Here is a 20567-nt window from a genome sequence, read left to right as displayed (position 1 = left end):
TAATGTCACTGGAGATAAAAAGAAAAATAGCAAACGTTGTCATTTATAGCAGGGAATCATATAGCAAAGAGGCCAGTCGTTGCTATAGGAGCCTCATTGAGTGTTTGTTCCTTATCTGTTTTAATTGCTCAGGGGCAGGAGGTCATCTGCACATACGGCTGTTTCTGATAAATCCCTGCTCCTCTGTCTGCTCTGGTATCGGCTCTGACTTTAAGCAAAACTCAACCATTGCCAGAATGTTTAGTGACAAAAAGGGGAGTGAAGCGGCAGACTAGGTTTGCAGTCGGCTGTGGGGAGGAATCGGTGATGTTACTTTTCAATGGACAAAACGATGTGGGGCTACGCACTGTCAAGGGGACGAGGGAAGGGCGTGTGAACGGACAGAAGTGGGACTAATGGCTATTCTGTCTTTCAAAACATGCCTTTAAAAGCACTTTCCAGGTTTCAGTGAGACTACCCCAAGTGTTTCCTTGGAGTCCAGAGGATCCTAAATCTGGTGTAAGCAGCTTGCACGCCTCTGCAAGATCAGAATACGCGTGTTGTGCTGCCCTGGCTTGTCTCTCTGCCCAGTGCCATCCAGCTTCTCCTGTCAGGTAAACAAGCAGTAACCTTAGTGTACAGGGATGAGATTGGATCTTCAACTGGAGTTGAGAACAATCATTAAACTTAGCCAGAAAGAGATGGCTTGTTTGGACAGAAATATAGGAACACTTGAAAGGAAGATGTCTCTCTCCTTGCATTACGTATGCATGTAGCTTATCTGGGCAACGTTTCCTCTGGCCCTCTGATCTCCTTCAACCTGTCTTGGTCCAGTGTTTCTCTCACAAACCAGTTGGTCTGTTCCGTTCATCTGCTGTGCCATTGGAAATACAGCGCGTCTCTGCAAACGCGTCGCATCCCCTGCCTTCGACTCCCTGCGAGGTGTGACATGAACCGAGGGTGGAGCTGGGGCTGCTTTGGTAGATCCAAGATCAGATTTCCTGTTTCTAACGTATAAGTAGGAATTCTTCCTTGATTTTTGTCTTTCAAGGTTTTTGGAAAGCCTCAGTGCTTGCTGAGCTCTTTTTGCCCTAAAATGTTGCAAATTTTGCATAAGGCTTATTGCAAAAGTGAGCCTCTAAACAATGTTGTGTGGGCTTTGAGCTCAAATAAAGCCTTTTCAGCATGGTGTGATATCCATCCCACATAGAAACACTCCTTCCTGCAAATGCTTCTCAGATAGTGTTAGATTGACACATCACGATCAGGAGAACACGCCCCTTGCAGCTAAACTCTACCAAATTATTTTTGTTGACTCCGAACACAAAAATGTTTACCCAAATGCTACAGGCATCTGCCGATCAGCATAGTCCTGAAGTGGTGTTCTGCAAAACGTGACATTTGTTTTACGCCGTAAAGGCTGCGTCGGTGCTGTCCTTGGGCACTTTTACCCCAGAAGATCTTCACGGCTATTGCGTATTCCTCCGCTCTGCACGCTTCCCCCGTCTGCTTCAACGCTCACCCGTCCCTGGAGGAGGAGGGAAGCATCTTTTGATGTCTGCAGTGCATCGTTTTCGTTATACCTTAATCGAAGGATGGCAGAGAAAAGGGGGAAGTGGGGAATCAGGAAAAAAACCTATGAAGTCTCTATAAATGTGAATGAGGAGATTACGGTAGTGGATCTTACTGCTATAATATCACAATGCTTTTTTAGCTCACAAAGTGACCCCTTGTGATACTTGGGAGAGTTTCCTAGGTGCTATAATCAACCAGTTTTGCTAATGAGACTGGTTCAAAGAAGTGTCCTACTAGAGGTATGTGAAGCGTCTGCTGTTCTGCTGGGATTCAGCGCAGACCTCTCATTCCAGTCTTTTGCCTCCATATCAAACTCCTGCTCCCCGAAACTAGCACTGGGACACCAGTAACACCAAAGTGCCCTTGGAAAGGGCATCGTGATGGGCGGACCGGGGGACTGTACAGCAGGTTTATTGAGAAAGAAAAAAATGACCTGGGGGAAGAAACATGTGGAATGGGAGACATCGGACATAATTTTCCTCCTGGCGTGTGGGGTTCCATGTCTTCTGGACGTTTTAGCCCCTGTGACCCCCAGGTTTCTTCTTGCCCAGCGCTGTGCAGTGGTGGTGGAGGTCCATCAGAGGTCCAACGCGTGGCCTGTTTGCATTCAGCCTTTGCTGCCCTAGATTGCCTGGGATAAGCTCGCCCTGAGTAAGGCAGCATAGGCTAATTCCTCCTCCTTTGATGGTGTGTCCAGTGCGTGCAGTGAATTGCTGTTCCCAGTTTGTAACCTTCATTTCTGAGAAACCTCCAAGTTTGGGTTAAAAAAAAAAAAGTATGTTTTGTTTCACCTGTGGATTAAAGCTATAGAGTGAAGTTTGGTGTCGGAGGAGTGCAGACCTCCCAACCCAGCTAGGACCGGTCTGTAATTAAAATGCACCTCGTTTGTAGGGCACTGAAAAGCCATTAGGAAGTACTTTGCTGAGGCTGCTTCAATTACGCTAATTATTGGCGATTAATCAAAAAGTAAATAAGAGGAACGTTCTTTCAGGGACTTGAGCAGGGCTTTTTGTTGGCCTGTTTTGCTTTATTCTCCCTTCTTTTTCTAGTTCTAATCATATATTTGCTGTTTTCTGTTACTCGTTCCTGTAGGATAAAACTTGCTTATTTTTGGAAGTCCCTTCCTTAGGAGGGTATAAAAGCTGGTCTGGTGGCTGCACCGCCAGAGCTGGCCATCCCTAGCTCTGTATGTGGTAAAGTCGCTGTCAGTCGTCACCCAATCCTGTAACCCACAGCTCGGATTTTATTCCTCCCCCACGTCAATTAAATCCACCAACCAACGCCCATTCATTTTCGCTGCATATTTGTGTCAGCAAACGGGCAAAATAAATGTTGCTTGTTTGTTTTGACAGCTGTAGTACAGCTTTAATTGAGATACCTCGTCCTCATGTATTGCCGAATGTTACGCAGTGTGTTTGGCATAAACAAAGATGTTCTGCTAATGTGAGATACAGTTATTAAAGACAGACCATCAAACTGAAATCTGGTAAGTTAAAACGTAATTCGTAATCCAAAGCTGGATTTCCAGTTTGCGTATTTCCTTTTATATTTCCTTTCTGCAACCTGAATGCGAATAAAAGCTGGAGATGTGCTGTGCGGAGAAGTCGGTGGAAGTGGCTACGTGAACTTTTGGGAGAAGAGCTGAGAAAACTGGAGAGAAGAAAATGCTGCATCTTTGTCCCTGAGTTGGCAGCTTTAGATATTGTAGCAGGAATACAATATTTAAGTTGAATTCAAAACTCTGAGTTCTCTTCAAAACAGTGGGTATCTTTACTTGTCATTTGCAGTGAAAATGGCCTGTTTTTTTCCCCTCCGTTAATTATTTATTGCCTTTGAAAGATCTGTTCTTTTAAAGTCTAAGGCTATTGTGTCAACATAGAAGCAGCTTTAACATTGTCTTGCAACGGTGAATTAGCAATGACTTTGCATTTAATAATTAGTTAACCAGGAATAACTCACAATGTATGTGTCTTTCAAAATGTCATTAAAATGTGCAGCACATATTTGACACATTATTAATTAAGAATAGGATTCTCGAAAGCTCTCAGAGACAGGTCTCATTTCCGCTAGTTTGGGCCGTTGACATAAATGAGGACAAATTAAGCCAAGTTTTTGACTCTCTTTCTGGAAAATACTTTGGGATCTCAGTGTGATTAAAGGGTTCTCGGCAGCCTGCTGACAGCATTTTAAACGTCCCATGGCTTGCACAGAGATGAGCAGCCTTCATCCCAGAGGCAGGGAGGAGAAGCTGCTGTTAGGGTTATTGCCACGGCCGAACTTCATTCCGACCCATTTAAATCCCCCCACTTCATGGTGAAGTTCATTTTCTAAATTACGTCTTGCCAGAACATTTTTCAAGGTGATAAGCTGAGGGAGAAACTATTTCCATAGATTCTTGTCAGCTTACCAAGGAATCTTTAATTAAATGAATGTCCATTGCTTAATGGCAATTGCGCAGAGAACTGCATTACTTCTGAAAGAGGTGAATCTCCAGTTTCCTAACAAAAATTTGCTATTTAAAATAATACAATAAAAATAGCTTATTCCACTTATTACTGAAGCCTAAAAGAAATTAATCTCTGTCCTTAGAGGGCTTTAATTTTAAAAGTGAAAAACGTTAGCTTTCTGCGCACACTGTTATGAAGGAAGTCATACTCCCAGAGTATGTTCTTAGCATTTTGTTCTCAGCTTGGTGCGAAGCTAATTAATCTGTGCTTTTCTTGATTTAATAACATACCATACTTTTCTATATTTTTGGTAGTCTTTTTCTTACCGTTTGGAAATTTTTCCATTATTTTTCCTATCAGCTTTAGAGCTATTTAGAAAGGGTTCATTCACTAAAATGGTGAGATTAGAGTAATGATGGGAAGATAAAAAAGTGTGCAAAGGGCAGGGGTTATAACCACAATGCCGTCTTTTCATCCATCTCACCACGTTGTAGCAGTGAAATTGCACTTCATATGGTATGGCTGCCGTAAAGAGTATATACATGCTAAGGGGAGTACCATGTGTTTATATTAGTCTGAGTCTCTTCGTGGCTCATCCTTAACATTATTTATATTTCATTTTAGAGTTTCGTTAAGCAACAAACAAGGAGAAAGTGGGCCCAGTCTTACTGGTTTAGAACCAAATTGGTGTTTTTACAGTTTGTGTTACGTCTTGAGAGTATTTTTATCTTCTGCCTCATTTTTAAATGTCTTGTCTGAGTCATCTCATCCTTAGTTTAGATTTATACCCTTTTCCGCACCTACTTCCAACAGCACCTGACTCTACCAAGCAGGGCCTGATGCTGGCCCTACTTTGACTCTAAAGTCAAAGACTATTATTATTAACTTATGTGGGCACCGGCAATTAATTATTGCTCATTTTCGTAGTTGTCGTAAGGCTTGTGTAGCACAGTGCACATAGGAGAAGCAACCTTTCTTAAATTACAGAGTTTTCTTTGAGCAATTAATTAGGTGAACAGTCTGATTCATTTCAATGGCACCACTCGCAGGAGAAGATGTCCTCGCTTCGGAAGTGTCTGCAGAATCATACTTGGATTTCTGTAGCTGTGAATGGTGTAAGGGCTCTGCAAAGCTGTTGAGAGAGTTACCAGGTTGTTGTATAAGACACGCTGTCACGTCCTGTTCCCCTTCCACAGCCACTTGATTTTCTGCTTATTAATCAACACAAAACCCCCTCTCCGGGTAGGAGTAACGGACAGCTGTACTGCTCTTTTTATTCCAAACAGTGAATCTTATTTTTATGGTAGAAAGATCCAAATGTGATCCATCTGTTATCTGTTATTAAGCTGCTCACTTCATAGAGAAGAGAGTATTTGCTTCTCTCTCATGTGATGTCCCCATAAGGAACTGAGTTTTTGAAGGCTGTTTTTTTATGGAACGGGTGCTAACTCGTGAGAAATTCCAGTAAATTTTTTACGTTCCTGAAATGTCAGAGTTGCTAAAGCCCTTCAGTAGTAACGAAATGTGGCTTAGTGTCATAAACACTTGTGTGCGCCATAGATGCTCCACGTCATCCTCATTCATGGTAATCTCCTTCATGGTCTCATAAATCGGGTGGCATCTGTGGAAAATCACGACTTTCTACATCTCTGTCTTGGATGGCGGTACCGTAGTACGAACTTGCTAGGTGAGTCGAAATCGCATACAGTCGTTTTTTTCCGAGCTGACAGGGGACTTCTGGAAGACTTTGTGAACTCCTTGCTGGTACCTAGCTCGTTTGGTCTCTTGTTGAGTGAGAATCGCTGGGTGCAGCTCTGTGCAGAGCGGAGAGGAGGAAGGCTGCTTGCTCGTCATTGTCATCAGAGGACCTTGATTTTGCAGTGTAGCATAAGGGGAGCAAACTCAGATGTAGTAATGAGAAAGCTGGAAGTAGACCAGAGATAAAGGTCCAGTCTTTCTCTTTGACAGCATGATTGATTGATCGTAAGTTTTATGGCTGATTTCAGGGGAAGCAGCACTGGAGTCTAAAATGAAAGTGGTAGAAGACATAATAAGTCAAAGATGAGATCATTTAAAGGATCAGTGACTGTTGAGTCACCAAGAACAGAGCACGCCAGGGACAGTAAGGTGGTTTGATGGGACGCCCATGTAGACGTAGTGTCTGCAGCGAGGGCAGTAGCAGCAGAGATGATGCTTTGGAAGAAATTGGTTGGAAATGAGTTCTGCAGGAAAGTGGCAGTACCTGGGATTTGTGGTGGGTCGTGATCAGCATCGAAGCCTCGGCTGGGTGCAGTCAGCGGAGCCTCAGCACAGCTCTCTGAGATAACTGCGCCTGGCTGGGGGTGGGCTGGGGGAGACCACTAACTGGGAGGGATCACGTACGAGGAAAGTGATAGACCTGGAGTTGTTTGGTCTAGAGAAGAGAGACTTCAGACAGAAATCTCCCAATATGAAGAGGCAGTGGCAGAGGAAAGGACTGCTCGAGGGAAGGGAACATGTTTTTCTCCATCTCTGTTATCAGCAGAACGAGCAATAGCTGATTTATAAGTAGGAAGGAAAAATGGTTGGGCGTTTTGAGAAACTTTCTAATGGTAATGGCTTTGTGGAGTAGGCTTCCCGGGTCATTGCACTTTTGGAAGTTGAAGGAGCAGAGCCCACTGTGAGGGATTTAAAGCTGCTCCTTCCTAAGAGCTTGGGATAGACAAGCTGACTTTTAGGGAATGCTCCGGGATTCTGCGGGATTGCCTGTGTGCAAAACACGTGCCGGCAGCTTGAAACCTGTTTAAACTCTGGCCTTGCTTCTGCAGAACTTGCCTTCAGCAGTAGCAGAGAAGATTAATCTCCTGGTGCTGCAGCAAAGTCTCATTTCCCGTCTGATGTCTCGCCTAGGGACTGGCGTCGTTTCCCTGGGAGGCCGGTGCTGCTCTGCCGGACGCAGAGGAGAGGCAGCCGCGGAGCAGGCACCGGGCCGGCAAGCCGCAGCGACAGCCCCTGTCCCTGCTCCTGACCCGCTCTAACCTTGGCCGGTTTCACCTTCGTTTCACTTATCTCGACTCGGGACACTTTTCTCTCCTGCCTCACTAGAATCACAGCTTTTCTGGCGCAAGGGTTGTCCCTTGCCGTGGCTGCAGAACCCCTCGTCCTGGTAGAAGCCTGACCTGACCTTGAAGCTCTGGTCCTCGCTCTGATACCCTGCTAGTGCCGATCCCGGGATTCGCTGGCAAATGCTTAGGACGGTTTTTGTGCATGCATTAGCTGGTAACCTATTATCGTTTTTTCAGTTATTTGGTGTTTAATGTGTACCACATTATTTCCATTTTCTTCCCCTTACACTTTTAAGGTGATACTGGCTAGAGCATTTTGACTAAATCGGTGGTGAGATGCGTATCGCTTCAAGTCTCCAGATCTTTGGGTGCTGAGTTAAAGACTTGCTCTTTCCGCATGTTTCCCTTCGGATTCAGACGGACACAACCAGCGGTCCTCGAGGAGCGGTGACGGTGCTGGATGTGGCTCTGCCCGCGGCAGAGCGAGTGAGGCGTCGCGGGAGGGCTCGGCATCGCTGCTCGCGGCCCTGCCGGGGCGGCCGCTGGCTTTTCGGGGGCTCTTCCTCCCTTGGGTTGCTATAGCAACGGGGCACAAGCGCCAGGACCGGCGAGGGGAGCGCAGTGACGCCGGTGACACAGTCCCAGCATTTTTCTGTGCGCTTTCGGTGTTGGTACGTTACCCCAAAGCCGCGGGGGGAAATTTCCTCCTGTTACATGTTCCTGACCTTCTTTCCAAGCTGGCTTCCATACCTTTATGCAGTTTTTTTCCATATATCCTTACCGCGCTTTCTTCTTAGCCCTTTGCTTGCTTCATTAAAGAAAGAGATCGGCGGGCTCAGGTGTTGGGTGGCTTTGGTTGCCCGTTTGCTCGACACAGCGCAGAGAGCAGATCAGAGCCCCGATCTGCCTCGTTTCGTGTCCTGTCACCAAGCACCTCGCAGGAGAAGTTCAAGCGTTTGGCGCAGATTTATGCTCGGAGGCACGAGGGTTTGTGTTATTTCTGTTACTGCAGTGTTTCCCCTTGCAGCTTTGACCGTGCTCGATGCCGCTCCGAGCCCGTGGCCTCGGTGTGCCCCCGCTGCTGCTCGTCCGCACGAGAGGGGCCGCGGCGTTGCCCCTTCCGTGCTCCCCTGCTGAAGAGGGCTGCGTGCGTGCGAGCGAGCGGCAATCGCAGGCGTTCAGCGCATCGCAGCTGAGAGCGAGACGAAGGCCTGCTTCCCGAAATAGAAGATTTCGGCACATCTTATGCAATGCTGGAGTACATCTTTTATGCAGGCGTCAAGGTACATATTGTGTGTGTGACTTTGTTTTTTTTTTAAGAAAACGAGGAGAACTTGACTTGTACCAATTTAGATAATTTAGCCTGTTCATCAGCCCTCCTGGAAATTGCAGGGGTGCTGTGTGTGTCCGTGCTCCCTGCTCATCCATTACCCTGTCAGCAAGTGCGGTGGAGTAGGAGTAGGAGTGGGGAAACGGGCCTGGAGCTGAAAGCAGCGCTTTTCACGTCGAGCTGTAATTAGGGGCTTTGTACCCGGGAGTTTCGTCGCTGGGACTGGCCTGGCCTGGGGGAGGCAGATGGGGTGGGTGTTCAACCCTCATCGTTTGCTGCTAAATAAATAAAAAGAAGGGTTGCGTCAAGCCGCCGTCGCTGGCACAGATGCATTGCTGCCGGCGTGACTCACGGGGCCCCGACGCTGAAGGAGGATGGAGCTACAAAATGATGCTCTGCAAGTCTCTCTCTGTCGTCTTTTCCTGCCTGGGACCGGGTTTCGGAGGTGTACGGAAACATTGCCGTGCCGTGTCCGTGGAAGCGTTGCTGAAGGAGGATTTTGCAGTCGTTTTTCTTTGTCCGAGTTCTGAGAGTGTTTCTCAGCTCTCGGAGATGAGAACAGCTTTTGCAATAGCTTTGTCTGGCTTTCGCTAGAAATTTGCATTTCAAGCCAGCAAGACAACCACGTTGTAAGACATGGAGCTAAATTTGTAGAATAAGTATTCTTCATTTTCTAAAACTTCGGCAGACCTCTTACATGGAATGACTGTGTTTTACATGCAAAATCTCTGAAGTCTTTTCTGAGATTTTCAGATGTGCAGATGTAAAAAGTATTCTTGAATAAAAGAAAAGAAATTCACGCTGAGTTGCATGTAATTGGAAAAGAATAGTGTATCCTTGCCAGCGTGGAAGCAGTAGGAGTTTGGTGCCTTTATCTCCTGGAGTTATTTGAACTTTTAGGTGCTGGTGTTTAGCTTTGGCAAGGGAGCTGCCACCTCAGCTAGATGGTAGGAGCTCTTCCAGCAGTGTCAACACTGCGTTTCTCCATGCTTTCAGACTCGTCCTCTGCAGAAGCAAGTATTTGTCTCTGAGCTGAAGCCCACAGTGAGTTATGGGAGAGGGCTCTGTAGCCTTTCCCATCTAGAGCATTGCATGCAGCGGGCTGGTGCAGCTCCTCTCGGCTGGTGATACAAAGGTGGAGTAAAAGCAACAAATTCCTCAGCATTCAGAAGATCCTTTTTTTTTTTTTTTGATACTGTCACTTGCTAACCGACAAGCCTTTATATCTGACTGTGTCAGTGAGTGCACTGGAGATGTACAGGTCAGGCAACATATTCTTTGTTTGGGTAGAGACTTTAACCACCTAGGTGGAGACTATGTCCAAGAAATTATGCATGGCAAACTCCTGATTCTCCATGCATAAAATACTTCATAGCTGATACGAAAATCTTATCGGTTGCTCAGGTGCATTGTACTGAGGAAATCTTGTGGATACAGGAGAAAAAGGGAACAAAAGACAGGAAGAACTTTCAAAAATCACTCAAACATTTTTCTTAATTTGATAAAAACAAAATACAACAAGCAGTCTACAAATACACCTGCCAACTTAATGTTTTTGCCCAAAACAATTAGTGCATTTTTTGAAACTAATTTTCACTGAGAATGATTTGTTAAGAACTTTTGATTATCTCAATTAAAACAGTAAATAATGTATACTCCAGAATCCGTTGGCAAAGATGGTAATTTAGCAGATTCTTTTGCTTTCCTCTTTCGTTTATGTCCGTGCGTGCGTGCCGTAGGTTACCTGGCCGTCATCCCATTCTGCAGGATGCTTCTGTGATTTCCATTTTTGTAACACACTCGTTACTTTAAATTTTGATTCACATCTCTGACATGTAGAAAATTACTTATTAACAAAAGGATCAAAGCAGTTGCACTGTGAAATACAGGCATGGTCTGGCCTGGCCACATTTCATGCAACTCTACCCTGTTCTGCAGAAAACTGGCTTTATAACTGGTAAATGAACTGAAAGTAGGACTGCTTAGCACTGGCCCTCCCAGCTTTCTGGGACATTAAGTTCTAACAGGCAGATGTAAAGTGGCCTTAATAGATCAGTCTGACATCACCTGGCTGCTTATTAACTTTTAAACCTGTTTCAGTAATTCTGTTGGCAGCTGTGTGTATGTTGCCATAGTTTCACTGTTAATAGAGCAAGACGTGCATTTTGAGTACTTCTTGCCCAAAAGATGTGGAAAAATACCTTATGTTTAAAAATATTGACTCAAGCTTGTTAGAAGAAATGGGCAAAGCTGGCTTTGCATCTGCACACAACATAATGTCCCCCCAGGGCCTGCACTTCTTAATATGCAAGACTTACCTTTGCACAGATGTGGAAACGCTGAACTTAGCCCTGATGTAGTCTGTGCTTTGCAAAGCTCGTTCGGTGGTAATCCTGAGAAATAAATACAAATGTTGATGGGACCATTAAAATGGAGAGTCAAGCCCTCAGCAGTTTTCTGAACAGTCTCAAACTTGGTTGAAAGCCCTTGAAGAATGGCTGGTAAACCTGGAGCAGCGTTGCTGGAAGTGCTCTCCAGTTGTGTGTGTCCACCTCTTTTTCATGGAAAGAAGACGTGCTGTGGTTTCCTTCTTACTTTTACTTTCAGTGTCTTTTCACTAGGGTGGGAGATAAAAAGAAATGTCAGGGAGAAAAGAAAACATGTCTCATATAGGCAAAAGTAGCAGGCAAGTTTCATTTAAAGTTAGCTATTCTGGAGTGCACACAACTTTCTAACAACAGGAGTTTTTTAAATCCTGTAGCCACTTGGCATTCACCTGACCTCGTAGCCAGCCGGTTTAGGGAGCTCAGTCCATGGAAATGTTTTCTGTAGAATTAAGGTTTCTGCTGGCTGGATTCCCGAACGGTCTTGCCGTGAAGCCGCGTCCCTGCGCTGCGGCTTGGAGGAGGGAGCAGGGACAGGCTGCCGGGGCAGGAGGGGCCAGGCGGGAGCTGAACGTGCTCTACAGCCTTGGAGCTGGGTTGTACGGGACTGAATTACCATTTCTTATTGTTCATCAACACTACTTAGCAGTAAGGGCTAAAGTTGGCCATACCTTCTCATCCCTCCCCTGGCCGATGGCCAAGGATGGAGCACGTCGCTGAAGAGGACCGTTCACGTGCCGGAGGGGTATCAGTGAGCGATGCGGAGCAGAGACCTGCCAAGTCATGCAGAGTAGTGTGTTTTGCCTGAACTTTTTAAGGACTTTGGATGAACACAAGTAGGCTGCATTTCTTTTTTCTTCTCAGTATTTAAAAATAAAATTCTTGTGCACCTTGGTGTTTCCTGGCTGCAGCTGAGGGGAGAGGAGGTACCGCTCTCCCGTAGGTCTGTAGCGTGGGTGCTGTGCCGTATCAGACCCTGCTGCTGAAGGTCTGCAGCCCAAGAGGCCCAGCTGAGTTTCGGCGATGAAACCGCTGGATATTTGCTGTATTTTCGGCGTGGATCGTGCTCTCTGGTGCTGCCGCAGGAATGGGGCAGTCTGTGGTGCCCCGTACTAGCAGCGCGTGCAAGGGCAGTGTGCTTCTGGCTGTGATCTCAGATGTCCTCAGAGCATTCGGGGCTAACGAAACGTGGTGCCCAGGGAGGGAAGAGCAGGGGGAGCATCCCTGTGCGCGCCCGGGCCCCCCGTGCAAGGGTCCGCGTAGCCCAAGGATGGAGCTCGTACGGGCAGGTCCCCCAAGGCACAGCCCCTCGCTCCGCGCCTGCCTGGATTTGCCCACCACCATCCTTGGGATGGATCACACTCGAGAGACCCCCAAGTCAAAATAAAACCGTGTCTTCCCAGATGATCATGTTCAGATTCAGCCTGAACTTACTTAGGGAGAAATCTGTGGGAGAGTTACGCAGTAGTAAAAGGCTTTTGTGAGTAATTACAGGCTTAAATGAGTTTGTAGCATTGGATAGTGACAAGTGGTATTTATTCCATATTTTGTTCAATATTGTAAATTACATACTTATTTAAAAAATAAAACATGTGGATAGAGAGCTGAATAGAGAATCTAAACCTGGATCCCCCGGACTCAGAGAGCATTTGGGTGTTGATTCAGACGCGGGTACCGAACCTGCCAGCAGCAGCCGGGAGAGCCGTGCTCCCCGCTCGGCTGGCACCAGAGCGGTTGCGCTGAGCCCGCTCGGGCCGGAGCTCAGCGAGGTCTGCCCTCGCTCAACTGCGCAGCTGTGAAAAGAAAGAAAACGCCCGAGGATTTCCAAAATTTGCCTTCGTTTACTTAAAAGATTTGGCCAGAAAGTGACTTTTTTAGAGCAAGCTCCCTGTCTGGAGGTGATTCAGTCAGTACGTGGAGCGATCGCCCTTGGACATGCTCCGTGTGGATTGCGAGGAGGTGGATAAAAGACATCTGTGTTGTTAAAGAAGACTTAGGCATTGCTTTGCTGGGATGGCGGGTGGCATTTGCACTTCTCTGGTTTGGATGAGACTGAGTCTTTTGGGGCAGATGTGTATTTGAGCCAAAATGTGTGTAATTTGAGCGAAAGAACGTTTAAATACTGTGCACAAGCATGAATAGTCCATTTCCAAGTAGGCCGGACGCTTCTGCACATGGTATTGCGTCTTAGTAGTGAAAGTGGAGGAATCACTCATGGTGGTCATGCTCTTATGCCTGCAGAAGCGCGGAGACCAAGCTGGTTTAACTGCACGTTGTTGTTGCTTTGAGAGCTGCTGCTTGCTTTTTGACATCTTCAATCACGCAGATTGATCGCAACAGGTAAACTGTGACTGTGATGAACGGAGAAGGGCAAAAGCCCGCTTCATTCAGACCTTTCTGGGTGGTTGCGATTGCCCATGCAAGATTTCATTCTGCGTTTGGTAAGTACATCACGAGCTGCACAAGCCCTAGGAATTAACGTCGCAAAATATCTCAAAGAAAAGCAGACTAGGAAGAGAGAGAGGGCAAGAAAAATTACACGATTTGAGAGACATGAAACTTCCTTACTCCATGGTCCCACAGGTATCACCTGTGCTAAAATTAACGGTGGGAAGACAGTTTGAAGCTCGGAGGGACGTTAAAGGTTGGGTGCTGGCAGCTTTGCCCGTAGGAGTGTGTCTGCAGAGTCTGCGGAGCAGTGACACCCCGTTCGCAGCGGGAGCAGGAGGCTTTGTCACTCCTACAGCAGCAAATGCCTCCCTCCCGGGGATTAACTGTGCTGTGCATATATATAGCCATGTATATATAGATCCATTGTAATGGCTTTTTGAGTATTTCTGGATACCATTCAGCTAATTTAGGAAATATTTCGTCTCTCTCTCTCACTGATTTTGTGCTCTACAAAGGAAGCAGATTGGATCAAATTATTTTTTTCCCTGGGAGGTAGGAAAATGGTAAGTATCTGCCTTTAGGGCATAAAGAGAGAACGGTTTCCATTCACTAAATCTAACTGGAAAGTGATGAAGACATCAGCTATGAAAATGGAGGCTTAGAGAAAGGAAAGGTTTTTTTTTTTTCTTTGATTTTTCAGCTGACTTATTTATCAGAAATTTTTGAGCTTGATAAACAAGGGAAAATGTAAATAATCTGTTGTTAATGTTGTTCATCGTGCAGTGGATGCATCAGGTGCCCAAAGGAGACTTAATCCTGCCATAGACAGACAAAACAGAGCAAGAAGGAGAGAGAGGGAATGGAGGGAATTTATGGACCGGCGTGATAAACAGGTGAGGTGGCCGGATAGTTTGTCCTTTCTCTTCATGATGAGGATTTTAACGGCAGAAATAACCCACAGTGATGCCCTTGCCTGCTTGTCGATATTGCCCTTTTTAGGGATGACGCCCCATCACCTTTTTCTCGGGGGGATTTTGCATTAGTTTCAGTGAAGCAAAGATTTCGTTGGAGCTTTGGCCGTATGTTTCAAGACCCTGTTTAGGGTACTTCATAGGGGATTTTTCCTTCATATATTTACTTGGAGGCTTTTGGCATCGATTATACTCTGGTTTCTTTTTTTGTGACATTAGCCTTATCTTCGCTGTGTGCTCACATGAAATGCGAGGTTTTTGAATCCAGTGCCAAGGGCTGAAGGGGTCCTGGGGCGGTGCTGGGAACCGGTGGATTTGCAGTGGTGTTCTGTCCAGTTCGCTTGTAACGAGAGTGGGAGAGACTTCTCCTGCCCCAGCCGGCTACGGGCAGCGGCCAGCCGCTGAACCCAGCCCCGGGTTTTCCACAGCCGTGCGTTGTCCTTTCCTGTGCTTGTTCTTTCTTCTCTTCTGCACATTTCTTTTTTAATGAAAATGTACGACTTTTTAGTTTGCAGCTGCTCTACAAGAACAACATCTAATTTAAGGAGGAATTGCTTTAAATCCAGTGCACCAACATAAATTATCTGGAAGAGAATTTGCATTGACATATAAGTGGAAAATCCATCTACTCCAGATGGTACAACTTTCCCTTGTAATTGTTGCATCGGCTGTGTTTTTTCCTAATATACCTGCGTTTTTGGCTTGCTTTTTCCTCTCTATTGCTTGAGCTCCCAGAGAGCTACTGAAATGGCCGGGATGCAGAGAGGGAAGGTCCCAGCCCGGGGCACCTCGTCCCCGGGGCGCCTGCCGCGCGTCCCTCGGCGTTGCACCCTGGTCGATAAACCTAAACGGGCTGTTGTATCAGAAATGATCCCTCTGCCACCCCAGCCTCCAAACCCGTGCACGGAGCTGCACGTTGGAGTCACAGAAAATGCTCTGGAAAGAGCTCGTTCGTATTTCCGTTTTCTGTTCCATTTAAAGATGCTTCTAACACCAGAAGGCTGTGCTTAAGCGGAAATCCAGGACTACGTTGCCTCCATATATATTGTTCAGAGGACGAATTACATCACTATTTCTATACCCAGTGTCCCAGGAAAAGCGTGGTTACAAGGGCACAGGTGGGACTTTGTGACTCTCTGTGCATTAATGACTCTTTCGCACTCTGAGCAATTTTGCTGCTATATTGTAAAGTGTAGGTAGAAACAAAATTCATCAAAGTCTAGCCACACGTTAGAAAATGAATGATACTTTTTAGAGTCTTTCTAGTGCTCTCCAGTTATTAATAGCTCATATGAAATGTGCAAGTAAAAACCACCTCTCGTAAAAGTTTATAGTCTGAAAACGCGGTAAGCGCCGTCCAAGAAGCGACTCCCACGGCGGTATTGGCACCGCCGCTCTGGCTGCTGCTTTGGAGATGAACGTGGCAGCCCAGGAAGCCCTCTGCAGTCAACGGTCCCTGCTCTCCAAAGCCACCATCAGACGCAGGAGTTACAGAGTTGTTGCCCTTCTGGACCCATGCACAAAGCTGCAATGGAGTTCATATTCCTTATTAAAAGGTCACTTTGGTTTGCAATGGAAGTAGCTGCTCTTTTTCCCTACAAATAAAATTGCAGAACTCCAAATAGAGTGTTTGTCTGAGTCTCATCACAAAAGAGACACGAGGTTGGTCAGAACAGCTGTAGTTGTGCATTACTCTGTTTTAAGATGTATGGAGTGGCTGATGTATGTTTTAATGAGCTGGATATAAGTGTGGAGCAGGTCTCCACCATGAAGTACCCACACGGAGACTTTGCTCCCTGGAGAAGAAGATGCTCCTCGTTGCCTGAGGTCTGTTCCTATCTTCTCCAACAAGCGAGCTGGCTGAGCCTGGGGCTCTGAGTGCTTGCAGTACTGGGTCCAGCCCCACTAAGAGGATGGATGTATTTGTGCTGTGCAGGGATGAGTCTGTAGATTATTAGAGAAGAAAGGCAGTGATGAGTAGTTTGACTAGCTCTCTTTATAGTAGGGTTGCAAATAGCAGTGTCACCTACTGTGACAGCCGATTCTGCAAGAACAGCGTAGTTACTTATCTCAAACTTCAGAGTGATTTTTTTTCTCTTGCTGGTGTAGAAAAGTGGAAAGGATTTTACATGAATGAATACCTCCTGATCAGTGCATTGCTAGCAGGAGCTGAGTACCGGTTTGCTGCTCTATTTGAGTGGGAAGAAAGAAAAGCAAACCTGTAAGCAGAATAAAAAAACATGAGAGGAAAAAAATAAAGCGACGGGGGCATGGGGAAGATGAGAGAGGACAGTTTAACATCAGATCTGGCTAGACCTGTATTTTCCTCTGTGCACATGGTTCTGTGGTCTCAAGTCATCTGATGAATTTTGCGTTATGTGAATTCTCTGTTTTGATGAATTACATATACTATAGACCTTGTGTTTTCCAGAAAAGAAAAACACTGATATCTTCTTAACAGTCATCAGTTTTTGCAGTCTTAAATCATATTCTGAGCAGTATCTGAAGAGACTGACCTGGAAGACTTGCAGTCAGTCCTTTAATAATGATGTAGAAATAATTAAAAATGAATTGCTTATTGTAGGGTTTTATTTTTGAAGATCTTTTGTGCCTGTGTGGGGAAACGATGGAAAAACCTCTGTACTGGCAGAAGGCATCGTCTTCTGGAAATTCGATCCAACATTTCGCATTCTGCTAAAAGTTAGCCATTAACCGGGTAACTCAGTCTTCTTCTAGAGCAGAAGGAAGTTGGGAGAATCTGCATTAGCTGCTGGGCAGAAACAGGTCTCTCGTGACCTACTTTTAGAGAGGTGCTGGTGTCCGGAGCGCTTGCTGAGGGCACTCGGGGTTTCGGAGCCTGAAAACAATGAAAATCAGCAAAGTGTGCTGGGTGCAGTGATGCAGTCAGGAAGCGGAATGTATTTCCTGACTGTCCAGAGCGTTTTGGTACGTCCTGGAGAAGAGGTTGCCCGTACTTGTGAGAAATAAACTTGCTGACATTTGAAGTGTGAGTCTGAAGATCCCGAGATAGCCGTTCTGCTTTCCGGACTGAGAAGAATCTCCATCCAATGTCAGTGGGGATATCCCCCTTCTCTGCATTTTTAACCTCAGAGGTTACAGTCTGGGGGTTTTTGGGGGTTGTTTTTGGGCTGTTAGGACGGTGCCTGTCTCCTGCGATGAAGAGGGAGGGACATGAGGAGGGAGGAAGGTGGGCTGCGTTACGCTTTGTGCTCGTTAGGCTGTTTAGGCTGTTTGCTCCCACCTGCTCGTTCTGAGATGGCCATGGGGAGTGCAGGGGGGAAGGTGGCAAACCCACAAAAAACAAGGGGACCTCCATGAAAAGGCTTCTCCGTGCAGGAAAGCAGCTGTCAGCAAGAGACGTTCTGTTTCTAAAATGATACCTAGCCCAAAGTCCAGGAACCTTTGCCAAAGAAAAGATCAATCTAGATTTAAAAATTAGAGTCTTAGCAGTAAATCCTTTGCTCACTGACCTCGGAAGAGGTCACACAGATGCATGCACCCGCGCTCGGGGAGGTCGGCTCCGCAGTGCATCCCAGCCTTGGACAGGTACGTGCAATGCCAACGAGGTCTGGGCACCACTGAGATATTCAGACCCGCTGTTGAGGACGTCTGGGATTTACGCTTTGGAGTTGGGGGCTATGTTAATAGGGGATCTCTTAAGTGCCATCAAAAGAGATTTTGTAGAGCATCAGATTTTGAAAAAATAATTTTCCTGCTGGCAAAACTACTAGAAATAAGGTCAGCTACCAGGAGGAGAACTAGACGATGCTGGCTGAAGAGCAGACAGAGGAATCCACTGCCCTTTACCCACCCCAGCAGGAAGTTGAAGCCTGTGATGAGGATGCAAATGACTTTGTACAGCTGCTTCAGTAGTTCCCACTCCTGATCTCTGTGTCACCTGTGGTTTTAGGGGGAGCAGAGTGGGAACTCAGGGGTATACTCATTGCTAGGGCTGTGGAAGGGGTGTAGAAGGTCTGAAGAAGGTAGAAGACCTCTAGATGGTCCCACCTCTGCTTCCCCCCGGCCCGTCTCGCATGTGTTGTTTGGGAACATGCTGAACTTGCCCAGGAATCACGGCAGCTGGTTCGGAGGGTGCCGGGAGGACAGTCGGCCACCTTCACGGGGACCTCCTCGCCTTGGGTGGTTGCCCGTCTCCCATGAGGGCCAGCATCAGCCCAGGTCTGCGCAGAGCTGCCTCTGCGTCGGGATGCAGGGCACTGCCCGTGCTGCCTGGCGGGGCACAGCCGGCCCGCGGGAAGATTGAGCTCTGGATTGCAGAAGGCGTGCTGGTGGGAGATGTCCGTGCCCTCCAGGCCTCGCAGGGGTCCGCAGAGCCGTGGGGAGAGGACACCTCACAGCATTTGTGCTTCTAGCGTGACAGTCGCGCTCAATAACTGCACGTTCATGTCATTAAACTACGGTGGACAGACCCTCGGGTCTACGTGTGTGTTTAAGAAGTTAGGCTTTGTGTCAGTTGTGTCATGACAGTAGCTCAGTTCGTGTATTTCCATCTGTTTTGCATACAGCAAGATTGTGTTATTATCTATAGTATTATTATTATTGTTATCTGTTAGGAATAGAGGACTGCAGGTTTTCCACTGGAAAGCAAAACTCTTCTTCTGCCTCCATCACTGTTGACCCAAAGTAATGAACCTTAAATAGACCATTACTTGCTATGTTCACGAGGTAATTCTTGTGGAAATATTGTGCCATCTTCTCCGTAACTTTTCAGGTGTCAGCTTTCATTAGGCTGCCAGTCGTTTATAAAAGTGTGGAAAATGGTGCTTGAATTCAGGACTAGATGACTGGTCCCAGTACGGCTCTTCATCAGGCCTCTCAAAGTAAGTGGAGAATGAAGGGTTGGTAGTTTAAAAATGTTACCCTCTTTGAAGAAAAATACTGTGAAGCTTAGGCTTTTCTGATACTAGCAGTTCTCTTCTGGTTTGAATTTTTCTACCTGACAAGTCAGATAGTGCTAAAATAGCAGTAATGCCTGGAGTGAACAAAGATGTTATTAAATAAGCTGATCTAATAAAAAAAAGGAGAAAAGCACTTGTAATATAGCATATGTATGCACAAGTATTGCTGAATATTGTCACTTCCTTTGCAAATGGTAGAAGGAGACCCTGAGTTTGGATTCATCCCATTAATCAGTAATATCTTGACACAAGTGTCATGTTTTGAAGAGTTTCTGTCTGCGGACTCTCACAACATGTACTCAGCTTCTCGGAGAGCAGCATTTCCTGACAAGCATTTCCAAATACGCGTTTCTAATAGCGTAACCATGCAGGCCACTGTTGTGACAAATAACTCACTTTACCAGCTCTGGAGAACATGCAAAACACTCTGCCTTGCTTTTCCTAGTGGCCTCAGTCCTGCAGATGGTTATTCACGTGAGCCGTAATTGCTTCGTCAGGCAGCTCGTTAGCTCGTGCAGAACTTGGGGCGGCTTTCGGGAGCGGAGGCAGCTCCGCAGACTGCATCTGCCGTGCGCAGGCGGCCCAGCACACGTGTGCACACGCTGCCCGGCTTCCCAGGGTGCTGAGTAGTGACCAGACCGCCTGACAGCACAGGGACAGCTAATGCAGCAAATAGCTGGTACAGGAACATGCTGGAGTACTGTGGAATAACTGTGCAGGAATGGGATGGCAGCAAGGCCTGGTCAGCAGACTGGTCATTTTACCCTCTGTTTCCCTAAACTGCGGGGCCGTATCTGATGGCTTCATCTGTGTGGTCCTTCCAGCAGGACTTTCCCATTAGCTTTCTTTGTTGGTGATGTTTGTGGGAACGCTCTGAACTGACTCAGGGTACAGGTGTGGGTTAAAAATACCTGCAAAAAGCAGGGAGAGAGAAGTGAGCCGGTGGGACCTCTCAGTTCCCAATGCCAATGAGAAAAAGATATTCAGGACCACAGCTGCCAGGGTAAAACGGGGTTCAGACTCGCCTCTGCGTGCCCTTTCTGAGTCCCAAGAAGCGGCTAAGATACACAGCTCTGCATGGCTCAGGAGGGCCTTTATCAGAAGAGGGCAGAAATTGCTCCTCGATGCTGGCCTTGCCTTCCTTCTTGGCTGACTTCTTTTCCTTCAGGCTATATTGAAAGATGTGCACCACAATACGACCAGTTAATACGCTCCAAACACGTTATGTCCTGGAGGTCAAACAGCGTGAGATGCAGTACGATTTGGCCAGGGATAGATCAGCTCGTGCCTGCGTTGACTAAGCAGCATGCCCCTTCTCGCATTCAATAAAATCACAAATGGAGGAGTTTGTTGTTTATTACCTGTAATTTTATATCGAGCTTTTATTTGGCCTTTAGCTAAATAATCCGTTTCATAGCATATAAGCAAATTTTTGAGTTGGTTCTCAGTTTGATTCCCTTCAAACTGGAGTCCAGGCGAAGCAATTTGAAAGTATCCCCAGGAAAT

The 20567-nt window shown here is 46.5% G+C and overlaps 1 protein-coding gene across 4 annotated transcripts in view; it reads left to right on the top strand.

The window, feature by feature from the left end:
- STK32C (serine/threonine kinase 32C) overlaps nucleotides 1-20567 on the top strand; it is a 108588-nt gene that overhangs the window by 18400 nt on the left and 69621 nt on the right. Inside the window, exon 1 of one of the 4 annotated variants that reach the window (XM_026115889.2) lies at nucleotides 8073-8328. The exons of the other annotated variants lie outside the window; for them this stretch is intronic. Within the exon in view, the coding sequence (XP_025971674.2) occupies nucleotides 8088-8328 (241 nt within the window). The 5' untranslated portion in view covers nucleotides 8073-8087. Of the gene's footprint in view, nucleotides 1-8072; nucleotides 8329-20567 lie in introns of those variants that run through there. 4 annotated transcript variants of the gene reach the window in all.

This window comes from Dromaius novaehollandiae, chromosome 6 (assembly GCF_036370855.1).
Source record: "Dromaius novaehollandiae isolate bDroNov1 chromosome 6, bDroNov1.hap1, whole genome shotgun sequence".
NCBI classification, from domain to species: domain Eukaryota; kingdom Metazoa; phylum Chordata; class Aves; order Casuariiformes; family Dromaiidae; genus Dromaius; species Dromaius novaehollandiae.
The sequence above is the reverse complement of the archived record's forward strand: the minus strand, read 5'-3'. Positions and strand labels throughout refer to the sequence as shown.